General features: G+C 43.8%; 1 protein-coding gene across 3 annotated transcripts; it reads left to right on the top strand.

Annotated features, from left to right (window-relative positions):
- The first annotated feature begins 6848 nt into the window (after positions 1-6848).
- Positions 6849-19247, top strand: znf710b (zinc finger protein 710b). Of its 3 annotated transcripts, none has more exons than XM_067248924.1 (5): positions 6849-6978; positions 15367-16908; positions 17856-18047; positions 18650-18821; positions 18960-19247. In XM_067248924.1, exons 2-5 carry the CDS (start codon positions 15409-15411, stop codon positions 19139-19141), a joined length of 2046 nt encoding a protein of 681 aa, XP_067105025.1. In that variant the 5' UTR covers positions 6849-6978; positions 15367-15408; the 3' UTR covers positions 19142-19247. The 3 variants fall into 3 exon arrangements, with proteins under 3 accessions (XP_067105025.1, XP_067105026.1, XP_067105024.1); XM_067248925.1 differs by having other exon boundaries at positions 6975-7056; XM_067248923.1 differs by lacking the exon at positions 6849-6978 and adding an exon at positions 13419-13463.
- Positions 19248-20114: the final 867 nt, after the last annotated feature.

Here is a 20114-nt window from a genome sequence, read left to right as displayed (position 1 = left end):
CTTCTCTGCTTTCTATAACATTTACATTTAGTCATTTAGCAGACGCTCTTATCCAGAGCGCCTTACAGTAAGTACAGGGACATTCTCCCCTCGGCAAGTAGGGTGAAGTGCTTTGCCCAAGGACACAACGTTATTTGGCACGGCCCGGGAATTGAACCAACAACCTTCTGATTAATAGCCCGACTCCCTAACCGCTCAGCCATCTGACCCCGATAAGTCAAAACAGCCTCCTTGCTTATGTAACAGTGCACAACTGACTACAAACATCTGGCCTTGATTTTATAGTAGCCCTCAAAGCTCAAAAACACATGTAACATGCACACCGTACACCAATGGTGGTGTGTCTGAATATAATTGTCAAGGGGCCACCAGTGACAGACTCTGTGATCACACAGGAACACCTCTGCTGTTTTTACTGTAATACAAGTCTGCACCAATCAGAGTTGTCTGTTTAATGAACGCAAATGCAATGACGGGGAAATCAAACGTGACTGTGAAACACTGTGGTTTTCATAGAATACGCTTCCTGTGACATCACAGGAAGTGGGGCATCAAAGTGGATCAAGAAAAAAGATAATGGCTTCATAATGCCTAGCCACTGTCCACAGTAAAAGGAAACGTGGTTGTCAGGGGCCTTCTAATGGGTACAACTGATTGACAAAGGGAATAATGACTCATTGGCTGAATACAACAGAACACTGAGGCCACAATCATCTTTTGACCCACAGGATCAGATGTCCTACTATAATGAGATTTAACTCATATCTGATACCTCCTACTCTCCAATGCCCTTATGAGACACCCTGTTTGAATGTTGCCGATCAACTAATGAAGAAAAAAACAGCCATTGTTGTATTCCAATGGTCCAGGATTAATGAAAATTTAAATTAAACTGATGAGGTCAAACTCTTTCAAGGAACATTCAATTAAAACATTTATATTTCTGTTGTCCTTTTGGCTTTTCCTCTGCTCGCTCAAACATGTTCTGCGAAGAATAGGACAAGAAAGAACTGGACTAGAGAGACTAAATAAATATTTTTCCAGAAAACATGTTTTTTTTCTATATCCAGCTACTGTAGATGATGGTATCTTTCAGCTGCATGTAGCAAATCCCAGAGTTTTTCTCTGAAACTATGCTCCCATGGGCATGAGGTGGGCCTGTCATGAGACACTCCAAGGTTCCACCTCATATTTTCGGCTATGGTGTGTTGCACTTTTCTTCTGGAACACTGCACCTGACTCCTGCAGCTCAACACAAGCTCTTCAATCTCATAGACTCATAAAAAATAGAATATCAAAGGTCCTTGGAAGATTTAACTATTTCCTGTCAACACACATCCACTAGTATATTGTACCACCATATACCTGAAGTTTCTTATGTGCTGCATACATTGTTCTTTGATAAAAATTTGCCTTTTAATTTAGATTTCATGTACATTTTAACAGGTTTAATAGCTTTACAGTAAAAGAATAGAGAAAGATAGTGTATCATAAAGTCATTATTAAAGCTGGGTTAGGTAGGTTGGTAGGTAGAGAGACAGATAGTCCGTCCAATCATTAGTTGGCATAACCAATCCTTTGGGTACGGCCAAAGGATTGGTTGTGTTTATTACAGTCTTACGACGCCCACAGATGTCGGATTGATTTAATTTTACCGTCAAACCTTTATATGTATTGGTTGCCATCAAGATGTGAAGTGTATTTAGGGAACAACAACATTAGATGCCCTGCCTTTAATACAGATTTTCTAAGAATTTAAACAACGTAAACATTTTACTGAAAGCATACTAGTAAATTAAAACTTGAGTCTTAAATTGGATGTCTCATGTTAAATAAAAAATAATAAAGTCCCTTTTTTGGAAGTACAGAGAGAAAGAGTCCAAAAGAGATGTACTTTCCCTACTCAAAAGAAAGTTCCACATCAAACAAAAGCAATGCCTGCACTGGGCTCACCTCAGGCAGTAAACAGTCTCTCTTCAAAGAGAGGGGGAGAGACCAAACAGGTGCTCAGCTTATGTTCTGTCATCCAATGAATCACTATGTTTCTATCAAAGCTGTAGACAGATATCCACCCTCCACTGTTGCAAGAACCAATCCTGTTTCTTTCCCCTGTCGAACAAGACTCATAAGTAAGCTGCCCACGGATCAGAGAAACCACAGTGACTCCACAAGACTCAATTGCAACAAGGAGAAGAGTTGAAGTCCTTTTGGTTTTTAAACATTTTCAAGTAAGGTTTTATACTGTGCATAGCACTTCAAAGCCACTTTGATTGCCGTTAGAGTCCTCTTTCTGTCCTCTGTCCCTTAGGACATGGCTTGATGTCTCAGCTTTAATTCATAAGACTTCAAAGGAACTGTCTTTCCCCAATCTAACTGACACATTTAAAAAATGTCTCCCACTACTCATCATAATGCAACTTCTTACTAAAAACCCACTCTCTGTTCTATGGGGAGAATTTTTTTGCAGCTCTGAAACGATCCCCACGACCAATACTTTTTTGTATGACAGTAATTGCTTTGAACTCTGTTACCTCGAGGCTTGATTGGTCAAATGAGTCAGTAAACATAATGGGCATGTACACTACTCATTACCAATCTGTTCAAGGAAAGAAAAAAATGTACTAAAAAGTTCTATTTAGTGATCAGGGTACCGAGGCGACAGAGAAAAGGTGCCATGTGAACAATGAAGTGCATAGAGTTTCTCCTGTTAGTGCTGATTACAAACTACCGCTTTCAAGGAAACTGACAGGTCAATGCTATTGTTCAAATCCTTGTAATGAGGATTTCCTTCACAGACATGGGGCCAGTTTCTTTATGGTAGAAAAACACATTAGCCAATAGCCATATACAGTTCACTGAAGCTCCATCAGAAAGTGGAGCAACCAACTTAGATAACTGTCTTTTGTTGAAAGCCTGACAATGTGGCTTAAAGAAACCAGGAAATCCAAAGCAGATTAAGGTGAGATATGTAGAAAATGTGTTCCAATCATGGTATATTTTCTGTTTAAGCGCTAGGAAATACTGTATGATGTCATGTCCTGAGTGACAATAAAAGTATTCACTGGTCTGTATTGTCCTGATGATGACCCTGTGTACTAAGTACAATTACGTAAATGACTGCAACTATAAAGACCCACTGTTGACTGCCTGTGGTTTCCAGAGTGTGTGATATTCCTGAACACACTCCTGAAATACTTCTACCCTTTCCTGTCAGTGTGGGGCTCCATGCAGGTGGACACTGTAGGAGTTGGATGCCATTGTGTTACAGTAATTACTGCTCTCACAGTAAGGGGGGTGGAGGCGGGGGGGGGGGGGGGCACTGTGGTTATTTTAAGCTCTCTCTAATGGTTGTGGGATTCTTAAACCATCCTGAACTCCCCTATGGAATTCACACAACAGTCCTATAGGTCACACACACACACACTTGGCCTGCAACCCTTGAAATGTACGTATTATGAGCAGTAACACAGACTACAGACAGACAGACAGACAGACAGACAGACAGACAGACACACACAGATAGACAGATAGACAGATAGACAGATAGACAGATACATAGATAGATAGCATACAGCTGGCTTCTTTGGGGACTTGATGAGTAGCAAGCATGTGAACTTCAGCTGCCCCAAACACGCCCCGCACATCCCTGGAAAAAACACAGAGGCCTGTAGAGGACGCATGAGGTAATATTGTTACACCCTAATAAAACAAGCCTGCAGCTGAGAGAGGCAGTGCATGAACCAGTATTATGAATAGCAAACACAGCCAGGCAAACAGCTCTGTCAATCAACACTGTTCATCTGTATGTCCGAATTAGAGTCAGGTGGCTGAGCGGTGAGGGAATCGGGCTAGTAATCCGAAGGTTTCCAGTTCGATTCCTGGCCGTGCCAACTGACGTTGTGTCCTTGGGCAAGGCACTTCACCCTACTTGCCTCGGGGGAATGCCTGTACTTACTGTAAGTCGCTCTGGATAAGAGCGTCTGCTAAATGACTAAATGTAAATGATTCCAAAGTCCAGGTTTGTTCTTTATGACACATCTCAGCGAAATCCATAACTTATGCATTGAGTATTAGCGTTTTAGTCATTGCCGCTCTTTGTCCTCCTGAGACTGTTTAAGTCTCGGCCTACAGGAGAGATAGGGGGAGGTCTGGTACCAGGGCCAGACCAACGGTAAAGGTCACGGCAGTCTAGAACTTTAACCCTAACCGTAGCCCGGGCCCTAAACCCCAACCCTAAAAACAGGTTCAGGGTTGGGCTGTGGCTAACCTTAACCCCCCCTTTAATTTTTGTTACGTATATCTTAGCATCAAATGATTCTTACTGCATATCGAAGGGGACTACTATGAGTAACCACAGTAGGTTTCAGGCATCTCACACTTTCCTAGTCAAAGTTAGCAGGGGGTGCAATTCCTGGCAAGGCCCAACATAGCCCTGCCCAGAAATGCACACCCCCTAAAATGTATTTTCTGTAAATCCCGGCCAGTACCCAGCTAGCTTTCAGTTAGGGTAGCTGATAGTGGTAGTGCTTGAGATGTGGAAGGTGGAGTGTTCAATCCCAGGTGCCAACAAATGTTGGCCTATAGTAACATTTTGCGGTGTGTCTGTATCTTGGCACAAGAGGTCACATATTTTGATGGCGGTCGTCAGGTTGAATTTTTTTTCTTTCAATTTTTTGGGGGAAGGAAAGTAAAAAAAAACGGTAAAGGTCACAGAAGTCTAGAACTCTGACCTTAACCTGGGCCCTTAAACTACATATTCCCTAAAATCATCTCAAATACCACACTCACTATAACACCTTACAGGATGACATGAAACCGCCTGGACTTTACCATAATACAGACACTTACAGTTAATGATGATCATTACATTTAAATGCTGGACCATGGCCCAGCAATCTTTTCATTCAGATCAATGCATTTCCAAATAGAGGACAGAATTTAATGGCATGTTCAGCTGCCAAGTCTACCTTCTCATAATATATTTACTGAAAAAGCAAGTGCAGCCAAAGTGAAGTACAGGGTGATGAGGCGGATCTTAATCATGGTCTAGACAGCAGGGCAAATGTGCTCGCCTACACAGCTATCCGCAGGGACATGTCTATTTGTGCTTTAATTTTTTTTTATAAAAGGCAAACAAAAACATTTAATGTTTGTGAAAAGTCAGAAAATTTGTCAGATGTGAGACATGGCCGAGAGGAGAGCGGGATGTTGTTGTCTTGTAGTTTGGATGTGGCCGCAACGTTTGACTGCAATTTTCAAACCAATTGTCGTTAATTATTAAAATGAGACACAGCTATCACCATCAGATCCATAAACCTCACATATATAACTGTAAGACAAAGGGAAGGTTTTAGACAGATTTATTTGATTTTGTTAAAACATTTTAGCATGTTAATGTTGTTTGTAAATTATTTGCCATCATGCAGTATTGGATCAAATATAAACATTGTGAGTTAACAAGGGCTTTAAGTAGACAATTATTTGCAAGAAAATTATATAACCAAGGTCATAACTGTGCATCACATAATACTATGCTTAACCGATGAAAGGACAATTGTCTGGTACTGTACAGTATGTCCTCACTCTTACAATTTCTGGATACCCTTGAATTGGTTGCAAAATGATCAATAAAGTCTCAGACTGCACCAAGTTGACTGATATCAGATATTGACATTCTCTACACACTTGAACCACTCACAATTGTAGGGCATCGGTCTGTCTTGATAAAATAAAAACACCTGTCAATCATACTGCCAATACTTTTATGCTATTTCACTGGTAACCTTACATCTGGAATAATACCAACTTTAATGATTGCTATAGAGATTTACTTTTGCTGTAACACGATGCTTATGACAACACAAGAAACTCAACACAAGGTCAAAGGTAACATTTAAAAATAAACTGACTCAATTGTCTCATTCACACAAGTCTTCATTCTGGCCTGCTTGTTGAATTTGCCACAAGAGTACGCAACATGCATAGAGCTTTTGTGCCCTCTGGTGTCTCTTCTATGAACTGGTACATTTAAGAATTTGGTCAAATTGATTTTTGGTAAAATGGTATTAGATTTGACAGTATATCTACAGTTATAATAGGAATATTGACTAAGGTGGATTTAATACTACTGTTACAGGTGTGTTTGTGACCATTTGTGTGTCTGTTGTTGGTGTGTTTCAGATGTTAAAAGTCCATAATTTGCGGTGCTAATGAAAAATGCCGTCTGCACCTTTAAGTGTCTGTACCATTATGTTAAAAAAGAAAATCTGTGCATGTGTGTGCATGTGTGGGTACATACAACGATATGCCAGAAAGATGTACATTTGTGTAAATCCTACACAGTGATATTATATATATATAAAAATAACATTACAAAACAGTTCTACCTTAGGTTGGTGTATTCTACATTTTTGTCGACACAAATTGAATGAGCGAATTAGAATTCCTGTGGTCTGGGCCTTGCCCAATCTCTCCTGACCTGACATTTTGTAGGCAAAATAAACATAGCGCCATCTAGTGGTACTCTACTATTTGCGGCTGGGACAGATACTGTAAATCGTGAAAAATATCGCTATCAAAACCATTGCTATCATAATATCATAAGTTAGACGTTATTATGGTAGTATGTGTTTCTGAACTATTCTGTATTCTGTTTACAGATATACAATAAATTATACGTATCTGTTATGTAAAAAAAAAAATCCAGATTAAAAAAACGAGTTGTTTGTTTTAATTTATAGTTGAAAATGTAGGCCTAAGTAAAAAAGACAGAGTGCTCTAACTAAACAGCATTCCTGTTTTACTTCTGGCAGTAAGGAGGAGCTCACTTGTTTATTCATTCACGTCACCCCTCTTTCATTCCCTTCTTCCTTCCTTCCTTCCTGCTACACACAACGGGGACCCACCGTTGCAAACTGTTTTTTTAATATAAGAAATTACAATAATTACTTCGCCACCATACACCGCTTTTGGAACCAGGTGAGTTGTAGATTTTATGATAGGTGGAAATAGAGACCGAATGCACCACCGGCCGGCGAAGCGAGTGTGTTTTCTATCGTAGCTAACTTAACCAAATTCCTAACTAGCTACAGCACCGAACATATTTATGAATGCACCGCTATTTTTTCAATCCATTGACGTTTGTGTTTCGTGATATTGGTGACGGTTTATGATCGCATTGTGAACAATTGCCCATCTAGGTCAGTACTAGAGTCAAAATGTCGCCTTTTCTTACTTCCACATTCTCTCATGCCACAAACAGATGGCGTCGCGAGGGGGATGGAGAGAATGAAAAAGAGACGCATAAAGGAGTAGGCTACCACAGGCCACACTCGTCCGCCTCTCTCCATCACCAAAATATGCCCTCTATGCGACTAAGAGGCCGAGCTCAAGCAGTCTTCTGTAGGCCCGTCTTGAACAAAGTTTTCTGTCAAGTTGTCGACCTTTTTAAAGATACAGCGCATGTTCAGAGGAATAGACTTAATGACCAACCGATTGAACAAATCTGCTGCTCTATAACGACTGTTTCATGATTGCTTTTTGGTAGGTAGTTATTAAACATGTTATAACATAGGTGGGGGTGGGGGGTGGGGGGTGGGGGGGCTGCCTCGCATTGTACCAAAACGTTGCCAGCAAATAATGCTTGTGCTGCTTGGTTGAATGAAGACTGATATGCGTCACTGTCTGTCCAGCTACATATTACAGCCGTTGTAGCCCAGAGCTCAGTGTCATAAGGTTGTACCCGGGACTTCTGTACTTGAGTCCAGCTAAATGTTTTATTAGGATATCCATAGAGCTCAAAACCAGTATTAGTGAATGGAATCATGACCACACCAGGCATGTGAAAACAACTAAAGTGGAATACAAATTCCGATGAGGAAAAATTGAATGTACAAATTAAGGTATTTTTGGCCCTCAGTTTGTTTACAGGTCTTAGAATTCTGAAGTTGTCTCCTCCTAGGTTTTGGATGTGAGCTGCAGATATGTCCAGGTGCCTCAACAATTCAATGCCACTAAACACATTATTTGCATCAAGTGTTGTTATATTATTATACTGCAGTGTACTATTCTGAAAAGCTTGAAAACAAATTAATGCTCTGCTTGGTGTGTAATTTGCAATATCATTTTGGGCAAAGGGATTGAAGGAGTGCACTATGGCATCAGCAGTTTGTTGTGCTTTGCATAGAAGGCAGGGTTAAAGGGACTATGACGATTCTAGAATGATGGCCAGAGTTAGGGGCCTGTTGGTCAGTCATGCTGAACGAAACCTAGATGAATTATAGCAGATTTGTTTGTAAGCACACAAAGTATGTAAGCAAGTATTTTATAGCAGTTGTGTTGATAGGCTATCTGAAAAACACAATTGTTGGTAAGTTAGGTGAAAAACCTTAAGTGTGTCTGTGTGCTATGCTGATGTAAAATCTCTTGTTTTGCTGGTCTGGCTTAATAGCTTCTAAAAGGCTTTTGCGGGTCGAGGTCGTTATTCTAGGTTGTCTTGGCAAGTGGTCTCAATCCCTCCAAATCCAGCCAGATGTAGGCCTGCCCTGGATGGTAAATCCTTGGCTAAACTCACTATCTACCATGTCTGGGGAATTGTAGGACAATGTTGGTGTTGCTGTACCTTCAATGTTGATTTTAGCTGTTTGCACCAAGTGTTTTATCATTTGTTGCTGCTCTCTGTCCTGAAATGATGACCTACCTGAATGATCTGGCGCTGAGGCACGTATTACAACTGTACTAACACTGATTTGAAATCTCATAAATAGCCTAATGCGTTTTTCTGTGTAGGCCCTCTAAAAATCTCAAAAGAAAATAAGTGTATAGTTTACAGCATAATATCACACTGCACAACTTCTAGACTATGCTTATGTTACCTTTCAAGGTACAAGTATTGTCTACATGTCTATTCAGGTAACTTTTTTTTTTGCTGAATGTCTGGAAATGTCATGCTTACCCTACCACCATTGTAGCTAGCTTGCTCTCTATCTATCTCTCTCTCTTTCTCTCTGTCTCTGTCAATGACTGCTCTTTTTGTCATGGCTCTGTGTCACCCTTGTGGAACTGTTATTGTAGCATCATCACAATGGTCCCACTGGGGGATGTTTGTTGAGCAAGTACCAACAGTAGATGTTGTTATCTGGACTGTTAGCTAAGGCTACTAGATACCGTAATTTAGACTAGGCTACATCTTCTGGTGAATGACCGCATCCTAATTGACACTGTAAAACCCAAAATACTTTCAGTGTTGTTTTTAGTTTAGTTTTATTAGCCTATGGTATGTCAGTGCCCCATGCTGCTATGTGGGATGTGTAGGATAATTGTGACAGCTGCCTGACTTAATATCAACTAGCTCAGTCTGTAATTGAGAAGTTGAAATGGATAGGTTTAATAACTAAGGGCTACATAAGAAACAACAAGTTCTATAAGTTTAAGTGTTGCAGGATAGGCTAGCTAGGACTGTGGGAGGACCGAACACAGCTAAATGTCCCAAGTCAGTGTCAGTTGAGATGGAGAAGTTGCTGTGTTCAGATAGTGTCATATGAACTGGGGGAGAAATGGAGTGAAAGAAAAGGGTGTAGCCATGGAAACATGAATAAGGAGTGATGGAAGATATGGGGAAAGCAGAGCTGAGAGAAATAGCTTTTATTACGTTAAATAGTATTCATTACACAATTGGTTATTTTGATTAGGCTACACTTAGCCTTTAGCAGTGTCTAGCTGAACAAGCTAACTGAAACAGTGGGTTCATGGACTGGGTGACCGGGATCTAAAGGTCAAGGTGGAAGGGCCTGTGTTTGGATTCCCCTCTGAGACACATTACAATCAGGGTTGTGAATTAAGTCGGTGACATCTTCAACCATTCATTTGAGGTTAAATGTTCTACTCTACCAATTCTGTGGGACTTAGTCTCATGTCTAGCCTATATTCATTGACATCAGACTATGTCTGATTTGTAATGTTTAGCATAGTAAATCTAAGGCATAGTATACCTCACGGTCCCCCTTTCGGTTTGAGCTTGAAACAGCACTGAACATAGACTACACCTGAAGGATGTTTCTTGACACCAGAACCTTGTCTATGGAAAGTACAGACTGTGTCGATCACCCTATTTTTATTTTTGAATTCAGGAACTAGAGAATGCTTTATTGGTTAATACATGGGTTAAAACCAATTGTAGTATTGTTAGTGTATTAAGCTGTTTTTGTTACAGCCATGTTTGTGTAACCACATTTTGTAGAGCTAGCGATTTCTATTGCCTCTCTCTCTTTTTCTCCCTCCCTCCCTCCCTCCCTCCCTCCCTCCCTCCCTCCCTCCCTCCCTCCCTCCCTCCCTCCCTCCCTCCCTCCCTCCCTCCCTCCCTCCCTCCCTCCCTCCCTCCCTCCCTCCCTCCCTCCCTCTCTTTTTCTCTCTGTCTCTCTCTCTCTTTCCCCTCCCCCTCTTCTTTCTGTTCCTCTTTCCTCTCTCTCTCTTTCATTCCCCCTCCCTCCCCCTCTCCATTCCCCTCCCCCCTCTCTCTTCCTCTCTATAGCTCTCTATCTTTTTTTCTCTCTTTTTTTTCTCTCTCTTGCTCTCGGTTTCCATCTCACTCTTCCCCTCCCTTCTCTCTTTCTGTCTGTCTCTCTCTCTCTGTCTTGCTCTTTCCCTCCCTCTTTTGCTCTCTCTCTCCTCCCTCCCCCCTCTCTTTTCTCCCTCCCTCCTCTCTCTCACGTTGCACCCTGCCCCTCCTTCTCTCTTTCTCTCTCTCTCACGTTGCTCCCTGCCCCCATCTCCTCTCTCTCTCTTTCTCTCTCTCTCTCTCTAGCTCTCTCGCGCTCTCTCTACCGTTCTCCCCTCCCCCACTGCTGCTGCCTCTCATTTTCTCTCTCTTTTCTCTCTCTCTCACTCCACCATTTCACTCACTCACTCCCCCTCCCCTCCCTGTTCTCTTTATCTCCTCCCCTCCCTCCCCCCTCAATCCCTCTTTCATTCCATGCAATCATCTGTTCTCTCTCCCTCTTTCTCTCTCTATCTCTCTCTCTCTCTCTCTCTCTCTCTCTCTCTCTCTCTCTCTCTCTTTCTTTCTCTCTCTCTCTCTCTCTCTCTCTGTGCTTCCTCTATTACGCCCCCATTTTGTCCTCTCTAGCTTATCCTCCCTGCTTTCCTCTTTCCTCCATGTTCTCTCTATCCTGTTGTTTTACAAACTCAAAATATTCATGATAAACTTTCTTTACACATATTTACAATTTCATGAGACATTGGTTTTGATAAAACGTTTTATGGAATGTTACACATTTCAGCTTTTAAATGAATTCATATAAATGGAACAATTGCCAATGTCATTTGGCATCCAACTATACCCCCAAAAGGTTGAATACCCTATTTGTGTATGTATATACATTTTGTCCCACAAACCCACTGCATTGATGTCTTGGTGATGTTACATGATAGAGGTTGTTGTTTACATGGCAATGGTAAATTTATTCAATTGGTATCTAGTAATAGACTATCACAAAAGAGGAGTCATACCTCCAGGAATGTAAACTACGTGAACCAGGTGATTGCCTCCACACCCAGGTTCACAGACAAATGACATATTTGGACAGTTTCCGTCTTCTATCTGACATCAGCTGGGAGGATTCTACAGATCCCTCACATACTCACAGGTTTGAGATCCTGCCCCGTCTCTGGGGGCTTGAAAACAAAGATGGCCGCCCTGTTTTTGAGTTCACACTTTGACACCTGACAGCCATGCCTTTTGTATGTTTTGGTTTTAAACCAATGCGCTCAGACTGCATTGAAGTTCAAACGGATTCCAGGAAGACCAACTTACTTACCTTAATGTTGTAGTCATTTTTAAGGTTCAGTTTCACCGTGGAACAGCATCCTGAAGAACTGAACGTTTATTTGGTCTGTCTCTCACAGACAACCTATACGTGGCTGCTGTTTGAAATGACCGCAATCAAGGGTTTTACTCAAGGCCAGAGCACGCTAATAAATGTATGGCAGTGTCTCTCCAAAGGTGCTTGGCGAAACCTGCACCTGAGGCAATGGTTGGGCTTGGAGTATTACTGGCCTTGGTTTGAGTTCTGGTAGGTCCTTTCCACACACCTGCTCGTAACCTTGGATGCTAATCCACCATGGTTGACATGATGGAAGGGTGACACGAGACAGAGGTTATGTCCACCTCCAAACAGGCTTCTGAAGAGCCCAGATAGGTGTTTCTGTGGCCCACACAACACTACTCTTGTGTCTGTCATGTGTATGTGACCTTTCGGCGCTCAGGGGTACGACTGACTGGTTATCAAATGTTTCTCAAATAACGTTGTTGTCTGGTTGGCTCTTCTGAAGAAACAGGAAGGTGGCGGAAAATTAGGCCTAGTCTATATACATCAGTCAGCATCTTAATTGGGCCTTTGTATATTTAATTCACTTGAACATGTTGACAATGAATTTGGTGCATCGTTAAGAGTTGCCGAAGATAAACACACAGGTCGAATGCTTACCTCTTTCTGGTTTGGATATAATCTCAATGTTCTCTTTTCACTCTGCCTCTGTCTGTTTTCATTCTATCCTCCATTTCTTCTTGTTCTTTTTTTACCGCATTCTGTTCCTCTCTTCCCATCCCCCCCCTCTCTTTCTCTCTCGCCCTTTCTCTCTCTCTCTCTCTCTCTCTCTCTCTCTCTCTCTCTCTCTCTCTCCCTCTCTCCCTTTTTTTCAGTGTTCTTTCCTTCCCTTCCCCCTTCTCTGCCGTCTCTCCCTCCACCTCTCTCTCTTTCTTCTCTCCTCCATTTGCTCCTCTCCTTGTCAGTCACCTTCTATATCTCTTTCTCTCTTCCCCTTCCCTCTCTCAGCTCTCTTGCCATATACTTGTATCCAAGTCTGCATGAAATAATCTCTCTGTACTTTCATGTTCTCATAACCCTATCTTCATCAACTTGAAATATGAGAGAGACTGAAAAGAGAGAGAGAGGGGGGGGAGATGTGGAGAGTGGGGGGAAGGGGGGGGTGCTGGGGGGAGAAAATAAATGATGAAGGGAGAGGAAGAAGCATAGAGCAATTGAAGGCTAGGTGGCAGAGGAATATTTATACAAAGATGGACACTGTGTTGATTGCGACTCCCGTGTTTCTGTATTGTTGTGTTTGCAGCTTTTGAGATACTGATCTATTGCTTGACTTTCAAACAGCCTATTTGCATGATATACCTTTGTTTGTAATGGATTCTGTGTACTCTACATGTGTATTCTGTGGCTCTAGATATATACATTTATGAGTGATGTTTACATGTGGGTGTTTGCATATGTTTGTATGAGCACAAGTGTAGGTTTTACCACAGTCACTACTGAAACCGTCTGAGGGGGGAGGAGCTACAGGGCCCGCCCCCCTCTCCTCGCATAAATAGGAGCAGAACACAGCTCTCTCTCACTCACTCGCATTGAAGAATGAGATCCTTAAAGCACCTGAAACATCACAACAGGAGGAATGTGGTGAGTTTCTTGGCATGGTAGCAGTGGTATTCACCCATGGCATGTTAAGTGGTAGTTTAGTTATTATCATAGATAAGCATTAAGAGTTGAGAAAGGACAAAACGCTCCTTAACAATTCTTTGAAATGTATCTGACAAAGTTGTCGTTAATATGTTTGCCTACCTTGTAGGTAAGACTTTTCTTGCTTTAACACGTTATCAGTCCCAACAGCTTTCGGCTCTTTCAACTCTCTGTTCCTGTTTCTCTCTTGTCTCTTTCACTTCATCATTTAATCTTTCATTTTGTCTGCCTTTCATTTTGTCATTCTCTCTCTCTCTCTCTCTCTCTCTCTCTCTCTCTCTCTCTCTCTCTCTCTCTCTCTCTCTCTCTCTCTCTGTTTCCCTCTCCCCTTCTCGCTTTCTCTCTCTGTCTCTCTCTCCCCTTCTCGCTTTCTCTCTCTGTCTCTCTCTCTCTGTTTCTTACTGCCTCTCCCTCTCTCCCCCTCCCTTTTCGTTTCTCTCTTTCTCTTGCTCTCTTTTGCTCACTGCCATGCTCTCCCCCTCCCGCCTCTCTCATCCTCTCACTCTCTCACTCTGCCCTCCCTTTTTCTCTCTCCCTTCCTCCCTCCCTCTCTACCCCTCCCTCTCTTTTTCTCCCTCCCTCACCAGTGTCTTTCTCTTTTCTCTCTCTGCCTCTCTCCCTCCCCCTCTCCCCCTCCCCTCCCCCTCCTCTCCTTATCTCTCCCTCACTCTCCTCTCCCTCCACCTCTCTTTCATTTTTCTTTTTTTCTCTCACCCCTCCCCTTTTCTATTCTCTCATCCTGCTCTCTCATTCTCCCTCTCTGTTTTTGCCTCTCTTTCTCTCTCCCCCTCTCTCTCATATTCTCTCCCCCTCTCTTATATTCTATTCTCTGTCTATTGTGCTCACTCATTTTCTCTCTTGCACTCTCTCTCTCTCTATCTCTCTCTCTCTCTCTCTCTCCCTCTGTCTCTCTCTGTCTCTCTCTCTATGTCTCTTGCCCTGTCTCTCTCTCTGTTCTCTTTTTCTCTGACTGTGAGTGAGTGAATGAGTGAGTGAGTATACCATCAAGTATACCCCCCCCCCCACATCCACTGCCTCCCATTGGTGCACTAAACAGAGAGGATTAGGATGTGGTTTCTTGTAGTTTTTATTATTTCTGCGATCTGAGATGTATTCTTCATCCACAGTTCTAGTCCATCCACAGTCAGCATCTGAAAGTGTTGCCCAGCAGACTTCCTATAGATGTTCACCTAAAGAACTGACAGGTGCAGTTAGTCTCTCCTGACATCCAGCTTAACTGTGAAAGAGAGCATTTGGAAGTAGGTGAATCGGTGGTCGACTGAATGAAACATTCTGATAGAAGGACAGCTAAGATCTACTTCATCTGTGTACATAAAGGACACATCTCTAATTAATTTCTACAGACTGGGTACTTTATTTGGGATGCTGGTATCACCAGCCATAGATATTCAAGGCTTACTTTTGACATCAGAATTGTTTTTGCATTTAATGTATTTATTAGTATTTTGTTTTTAAGCATGTTGTCTCCTTATAAAGCAGTGATAATAAGAGTATTAGTGAGGGTGAGATTGCTAAGGGGGATGTTTGATGGCTTCTGCCTTTTCCCTCTTCCTAAATTTGACTCTCGTTATTGATGGCCTCTGAACACAAAGCTTCAAAATAGGCTGAAATAACAGTAAGCGCTTGCTGTGCCAAAGAAGTCTTCCTGTACATATGCATACGTCTTTTCCCCTACAATTGCCTAGGATGAGAGAGAGAGACAATCCTGGAATCCCTTTGCTGTTGACACCTAGGCCTAATTTGCCAGAATACATTCGATTGTGAAGACGGCCTAATTGCTCCCCTGCAGTGATGACTGACTGTGTGCGTGTGTGTGTTTCAGGAGGAGGCGAGCCGGCGCCTGGATAGATGTGAGCCCAAGGTGATGGCCAGGCAGGTGGACGCGGGCACACAGACAGACCCCGTAGTAGTGCTGTCTCTGGCCCAGGCCGCTGTTCTGGGTCTCATATCACAGAATGAAGTATTTGGTGCCACTATTGCCCCCAACGGATTCTACACTGGAGAGCCCAAAGAATCGCCCGCACCCCCAGTAGACGGAGTCGACTACGAATACGCAGACCAATTAATAGGGGCCAACGGAGACTATCTCGGAGACAACATAGGAGAAGAAGGCCACATGCAGCCCAGTTGCAGCCAGAGGAGGTGGCAGGGGCCTCCCCCAGACGGAAAAATGGTAGGGCCTGACCGCCATCCAGGAGTCCACATAGACGGATCGTCCCATGTTAAAGGGGAGGTGGTGAACTCCGGCCTGACGTCCTGTGTTCACATGCTGAATAACCTTGCTCCCAGAGGAGGGCTGGTGCAAGTGGACCCGGCGACCCTAAGAGGCGCCCACAAAAACTGCTCAGAGTGTGAGAGGGACGCGCAAACCCAGCAGGCAAACGCTCATCCACACGCTCCGGCGCAGGTGAGCCACCGAGCAGAGACGGCACACCGGGGTGCGCAGGGGCACCACCGGGGCATGGGGCCCAGCCGAGGGCGGGTGGAAAACGAGGAGGTGGAGCACGGGAACAGCATGATGAAGCCCGGTCAGGAGGAGGAGATGAGCAGCTACTTCCAGTCGTCCGAGGTGGGGAGCTACGACTCCGGAGAGATGGGCATGGCAGGAGACTACGACGAGAACAGCCAGGGCATGATGTGGAGCGAGGGCGTGGAGGCGAACGGGAGCGGAGCCAGTGTAGCACCTCCTCCTCACCGGCGCCACGGCGGCCGGAGGGTCGACCGCCTGGACATTAACATCCAGATCGACGAGTCCTACTGCGTGGACGTTGGGGACGGCCTGAAACGCTGGAAGTGCCGCATGTGCGACAAGTCGTACACGTCCAAGTACAACCTGGTTACCCACATCCTGGGCCACAACGGCATCAAGCCGCACGCATGCCCCCACTGTGGCAAGCTCTTCAAGCAGCCCAGCCACCTCCAGACCCACCTGCTCACCCACCAGGGCACCAGGCCTCACAAGTGCACCGTCTGCAAGAAAGGCTTCACCCAGACCAGCCACCTGAAGAGGCACATGCTGCAACACTCGGACGTCAAGCCCTACAGCTGCCGCTTCTGCCGCCGAGGCTTCGCCTACCCCAGCGAGCTGCGGGCCCACGAGGTGAAACACGAGCGCGGCCGCTGTCACGTCTGCTCGCAGTGCGGCATGGAGTTCCCCACGTACGCCCACCTCAAGCGCCACCAGACCAGCCACCAGGGGCCCCACACCTTTCAGTGCACCGAGTGCAACAAGTCATTTGCATACCGTAGCCAGCTGCAAAACCATCTCCTGAAGCACCAGAGCCCAAGGCCTTACACCTGCTCCCAGTGCGGCCTGGAGTTTGTGCAGCTCCACCACCTCCGGCAGCACTCGCTCACTCATAAGGTACTGACACCGCCGGACATCGCTCCCATTCAGACTCAATGACTGCTGTGGCCACACAGTGTAATGTAATGTGTTGTACATAGTCTGTAGACTGTTAGGTTTGTTTATGACATGAATTACAGTGGCGAGCGACCAAAAAAACAAAAAAAACGGGAGCGCCAAATGGAAGGCAACACTTCAATTGTCCAATGGGCTTCCTTTGTTCATCTTCTGTCCTTCATCTCCAGTCATCTAAGTGAACTGGACAGGTAAGACCACATGCCCTGACAGTCCTCCGCCATCTCCCTTCCTTATATGTCTGTTGTCTGGCCAATCCAGACGAAGATACGGACATGAAGAGAGGAAGGCGACCAAATACCATTTGAGATTTTGTATCTGCCGTCTGTTCCCCGTGTTACATTAGGACCTTCTTAAGTGGAAAGTTAGTCCTCCTTGTCATGTCCTTCATGAAAATGAGATGAAATCATCCCTACCTAGCTGAGACAAAAGACAAATACACGAGTCTTGTAGTAATTTCCAGCAGTCCACAACATGAAACAGTGTATAGAATGTGGGCTTCTAGCTTTATGAGTGCTTAAAAATCTAAAAGGAGCCAACGATAAACCCAGTGCAGTGAGAGTGTTCTCCTTTGTGGTGATTATTTGTCTGGCAGTGAGACTGGCAGTCACTGCTCCTCCTGGTGGTGGTTTAGGGAAATGGTTTGAGAACATACAGTGGGTGGAGTGACAGCTGGACTGATGTCTGGCAGGATTGGTAGTCAAAATAAGAAAATATATGAGTCTTTGATCTTCATAAACTAGACAACACAAACAAAATATATAATTAATCCGTTATTTTTTCTATTAACTACACCTGTTATTTTGTCCTAAATGTGAAATTAATTTGCAGCTGTATTTGGTGTTTGATCCCCCCTCCTGATTGACCTTTTTTATATTTGTGTTTGTCAGGGCATGAAAGGGCACAAGTGTGATGTGTGTTCACGTGAGTTCACGCTGTCTGCCAACCTGAAGAGACACATGCTGATTCATAACAGCATCCGGCCCTTCCAGTGTCACGTCTGCTTCAAGAGCTTCATCCAAAAGCAGACCCTAAAAACCCACATGATCGTCCATCTACCGGTCAAACCATTCAAATGCAAGGTGAGGTCAAATGTAACTCCAGGGACATTGATAGTGTTGAAGTGGTATCCATGTTTCTTATATACTATTATTCTTCATTAGACCAATACTCTGTTCTTATTGGTCCAGAGAAGTTCTAAGAAGTCCGCAAAACTGTTTGCAGACTTCTGAAAGTTCGCAGAGGTCTGCAAACGTTTTTACGGACCTAGCAACGGTTGCCTTGGAGATTTTGACAACAGGGCGTCTGCTTTTTCGTTTTTCTGCCAGATTTTTGTTGTAGTATATAAGAAACCAAATATACACTATGGTCTCGGTCACATTTACATTTAGCAGATGCTCTTATCCAGAGCGACTTACAGTAATTACAGGGACATTCTCCTGAGGCAAGTAGGGTGAAGTGCCTTGCCCAAGGACACACTGTCATTTGTCACGGCCGGGAATCGAACCAGCGACCTTCTGATTACTAGCTCGCTCAGCCACTTGACTCTCTCCCGGTCAACAAACGTTTTAACAAATCTCTGCTTACTAAGGCGTTTGCAGACCTGACGAAAAGTCTATATTTGCAGTTTATGTCTGTTAGAGACACTCAGAAAATAGATAAAGTGTCCTTTATTGTTTTCCAGGTGTGTGGAAAGTCCTTTAACAGAATGTACAACCTCCTGGGCCACATGCACCTCCATGCTGGCAGCAAACCCTTCAAGTGCCCTTACTGCTCCAGCAAGTTCAACCTGAAGGGCAACCTTAGCCGACACATGAAGGTCAAGCATGGCATGGATGTCTCACCAGATGGCCCAGGTGAGGTTTACTATCCTTGTTTTATTCACGTGCCTATCCATCTATACACTATTAGGTGTGGTTTTGCAGGGGGTTGTTCTTCTCACTGCCAGATTCAGTGCTGCTTAGTAAATGCTTTGTTTATATTTTTTTTTACAGATAACCTTCCTGAAATGGAAGGCCAGGGGCAATACTCAGAGGACAACTTTGGCTTTGCATCACCTGACAGTATGGACAATAGCGGCTCTCAAAACCTTACTAAACTTACTACAGCCAACATGGATGACATGGAGGAGTATTATAACTTTGGGAAGGACACTAGCAGCTACACTACACCCTAAGTAGTGTATTCTGGATTCAGAGAACTTGGAATTTACGAGACAAAATGGCTACCCTGGCAGTAAGACAATGGGTGGGTTTCAGCCCCCTCCAAGAGCCAGAACTAATGGACCCAAATTGGGGGTGGGGGGGGGGGGGGGGGGTTAGGCTCAAGAAGATGCACTTCAAGGGAGCCATTTGGGTTTGTCTCTGATGGGAGCGACTGTGAGACTGTTGACTGTCTGGTGGCTCTATAAATAAACGGACCACCATTTCACTGAACAGTTTGAAAGGACAGTCCAACCTGTACCTTGATATGTTGTGTTCTATGTATCGAGTACTTAACATGAAAAAAGTTAATGGTTTTGCGGAGCCATCCTACTTAAATTTGATGTGCTAGAAGTTTGTTTACCATTTCATTATTCACCAAAATGTATGCCCTTATATTTTTTATTGAAGAAAGTGCCAGATAGTATTTTCAACAAAACCTACACCCTCTGAAAGATATTTAGACACGTACTATATGTGTGTATCAGATACAAAGTCACAACATATTCAGTCATAGATTTGAATGCTTCTCTTACTCAAAACGTCCTAATAGGTAAGTAGTCACCTTCATGAGCCAGGAACAGAAGGAGCCTGTTAGTGCACATGACATAGGTTTTGTGAGCTGATGTCAGGGCTCCACTTACCAAAGTTGCTATTGCTTCATGTTGGTTACTACTACAACCACTGTCAGCTGACATGTGAAGCTCTCCTACTGTACAAACAACATTGCATTGTTCAGTGTTCACCACCACACCTTTCTTCACTTGATTTAGCTATACATTAATCCTCCCTGTAGTGGAAATACTGTGCTAGTTTTTGAATACTTACTGATTACAATGCACTTTTCATCAAAAGATTTTCAGTGAAAATGTTCTTCGAGGTGACCCTGAGAGAACTTGGCCTTTAAGGAAAAGAGGAGCGGGCATCAAGTGTATCCCAGCCACCCTT

Source organism: Osmerus mordax, chromosome 13 (genome assembly GCF_038355195.1).
Source record: "Osmerus mordax isolate fOsmMor3 chromosome 13, fOsmMor3.pri, whole genome shotgun sequence".
Taxonomy (NCBI): domain Eukaryota; kingdom Metazoa; phylum Chordata; class Actinopteri; order Osmeriformes; family Osmeridae; genus Osmerus; species Osmerus mordax.
Note: the sequence above shows the minus strand (reverse complement) of the source record. Positions and strands in the feature narration are given on the sequence as shown.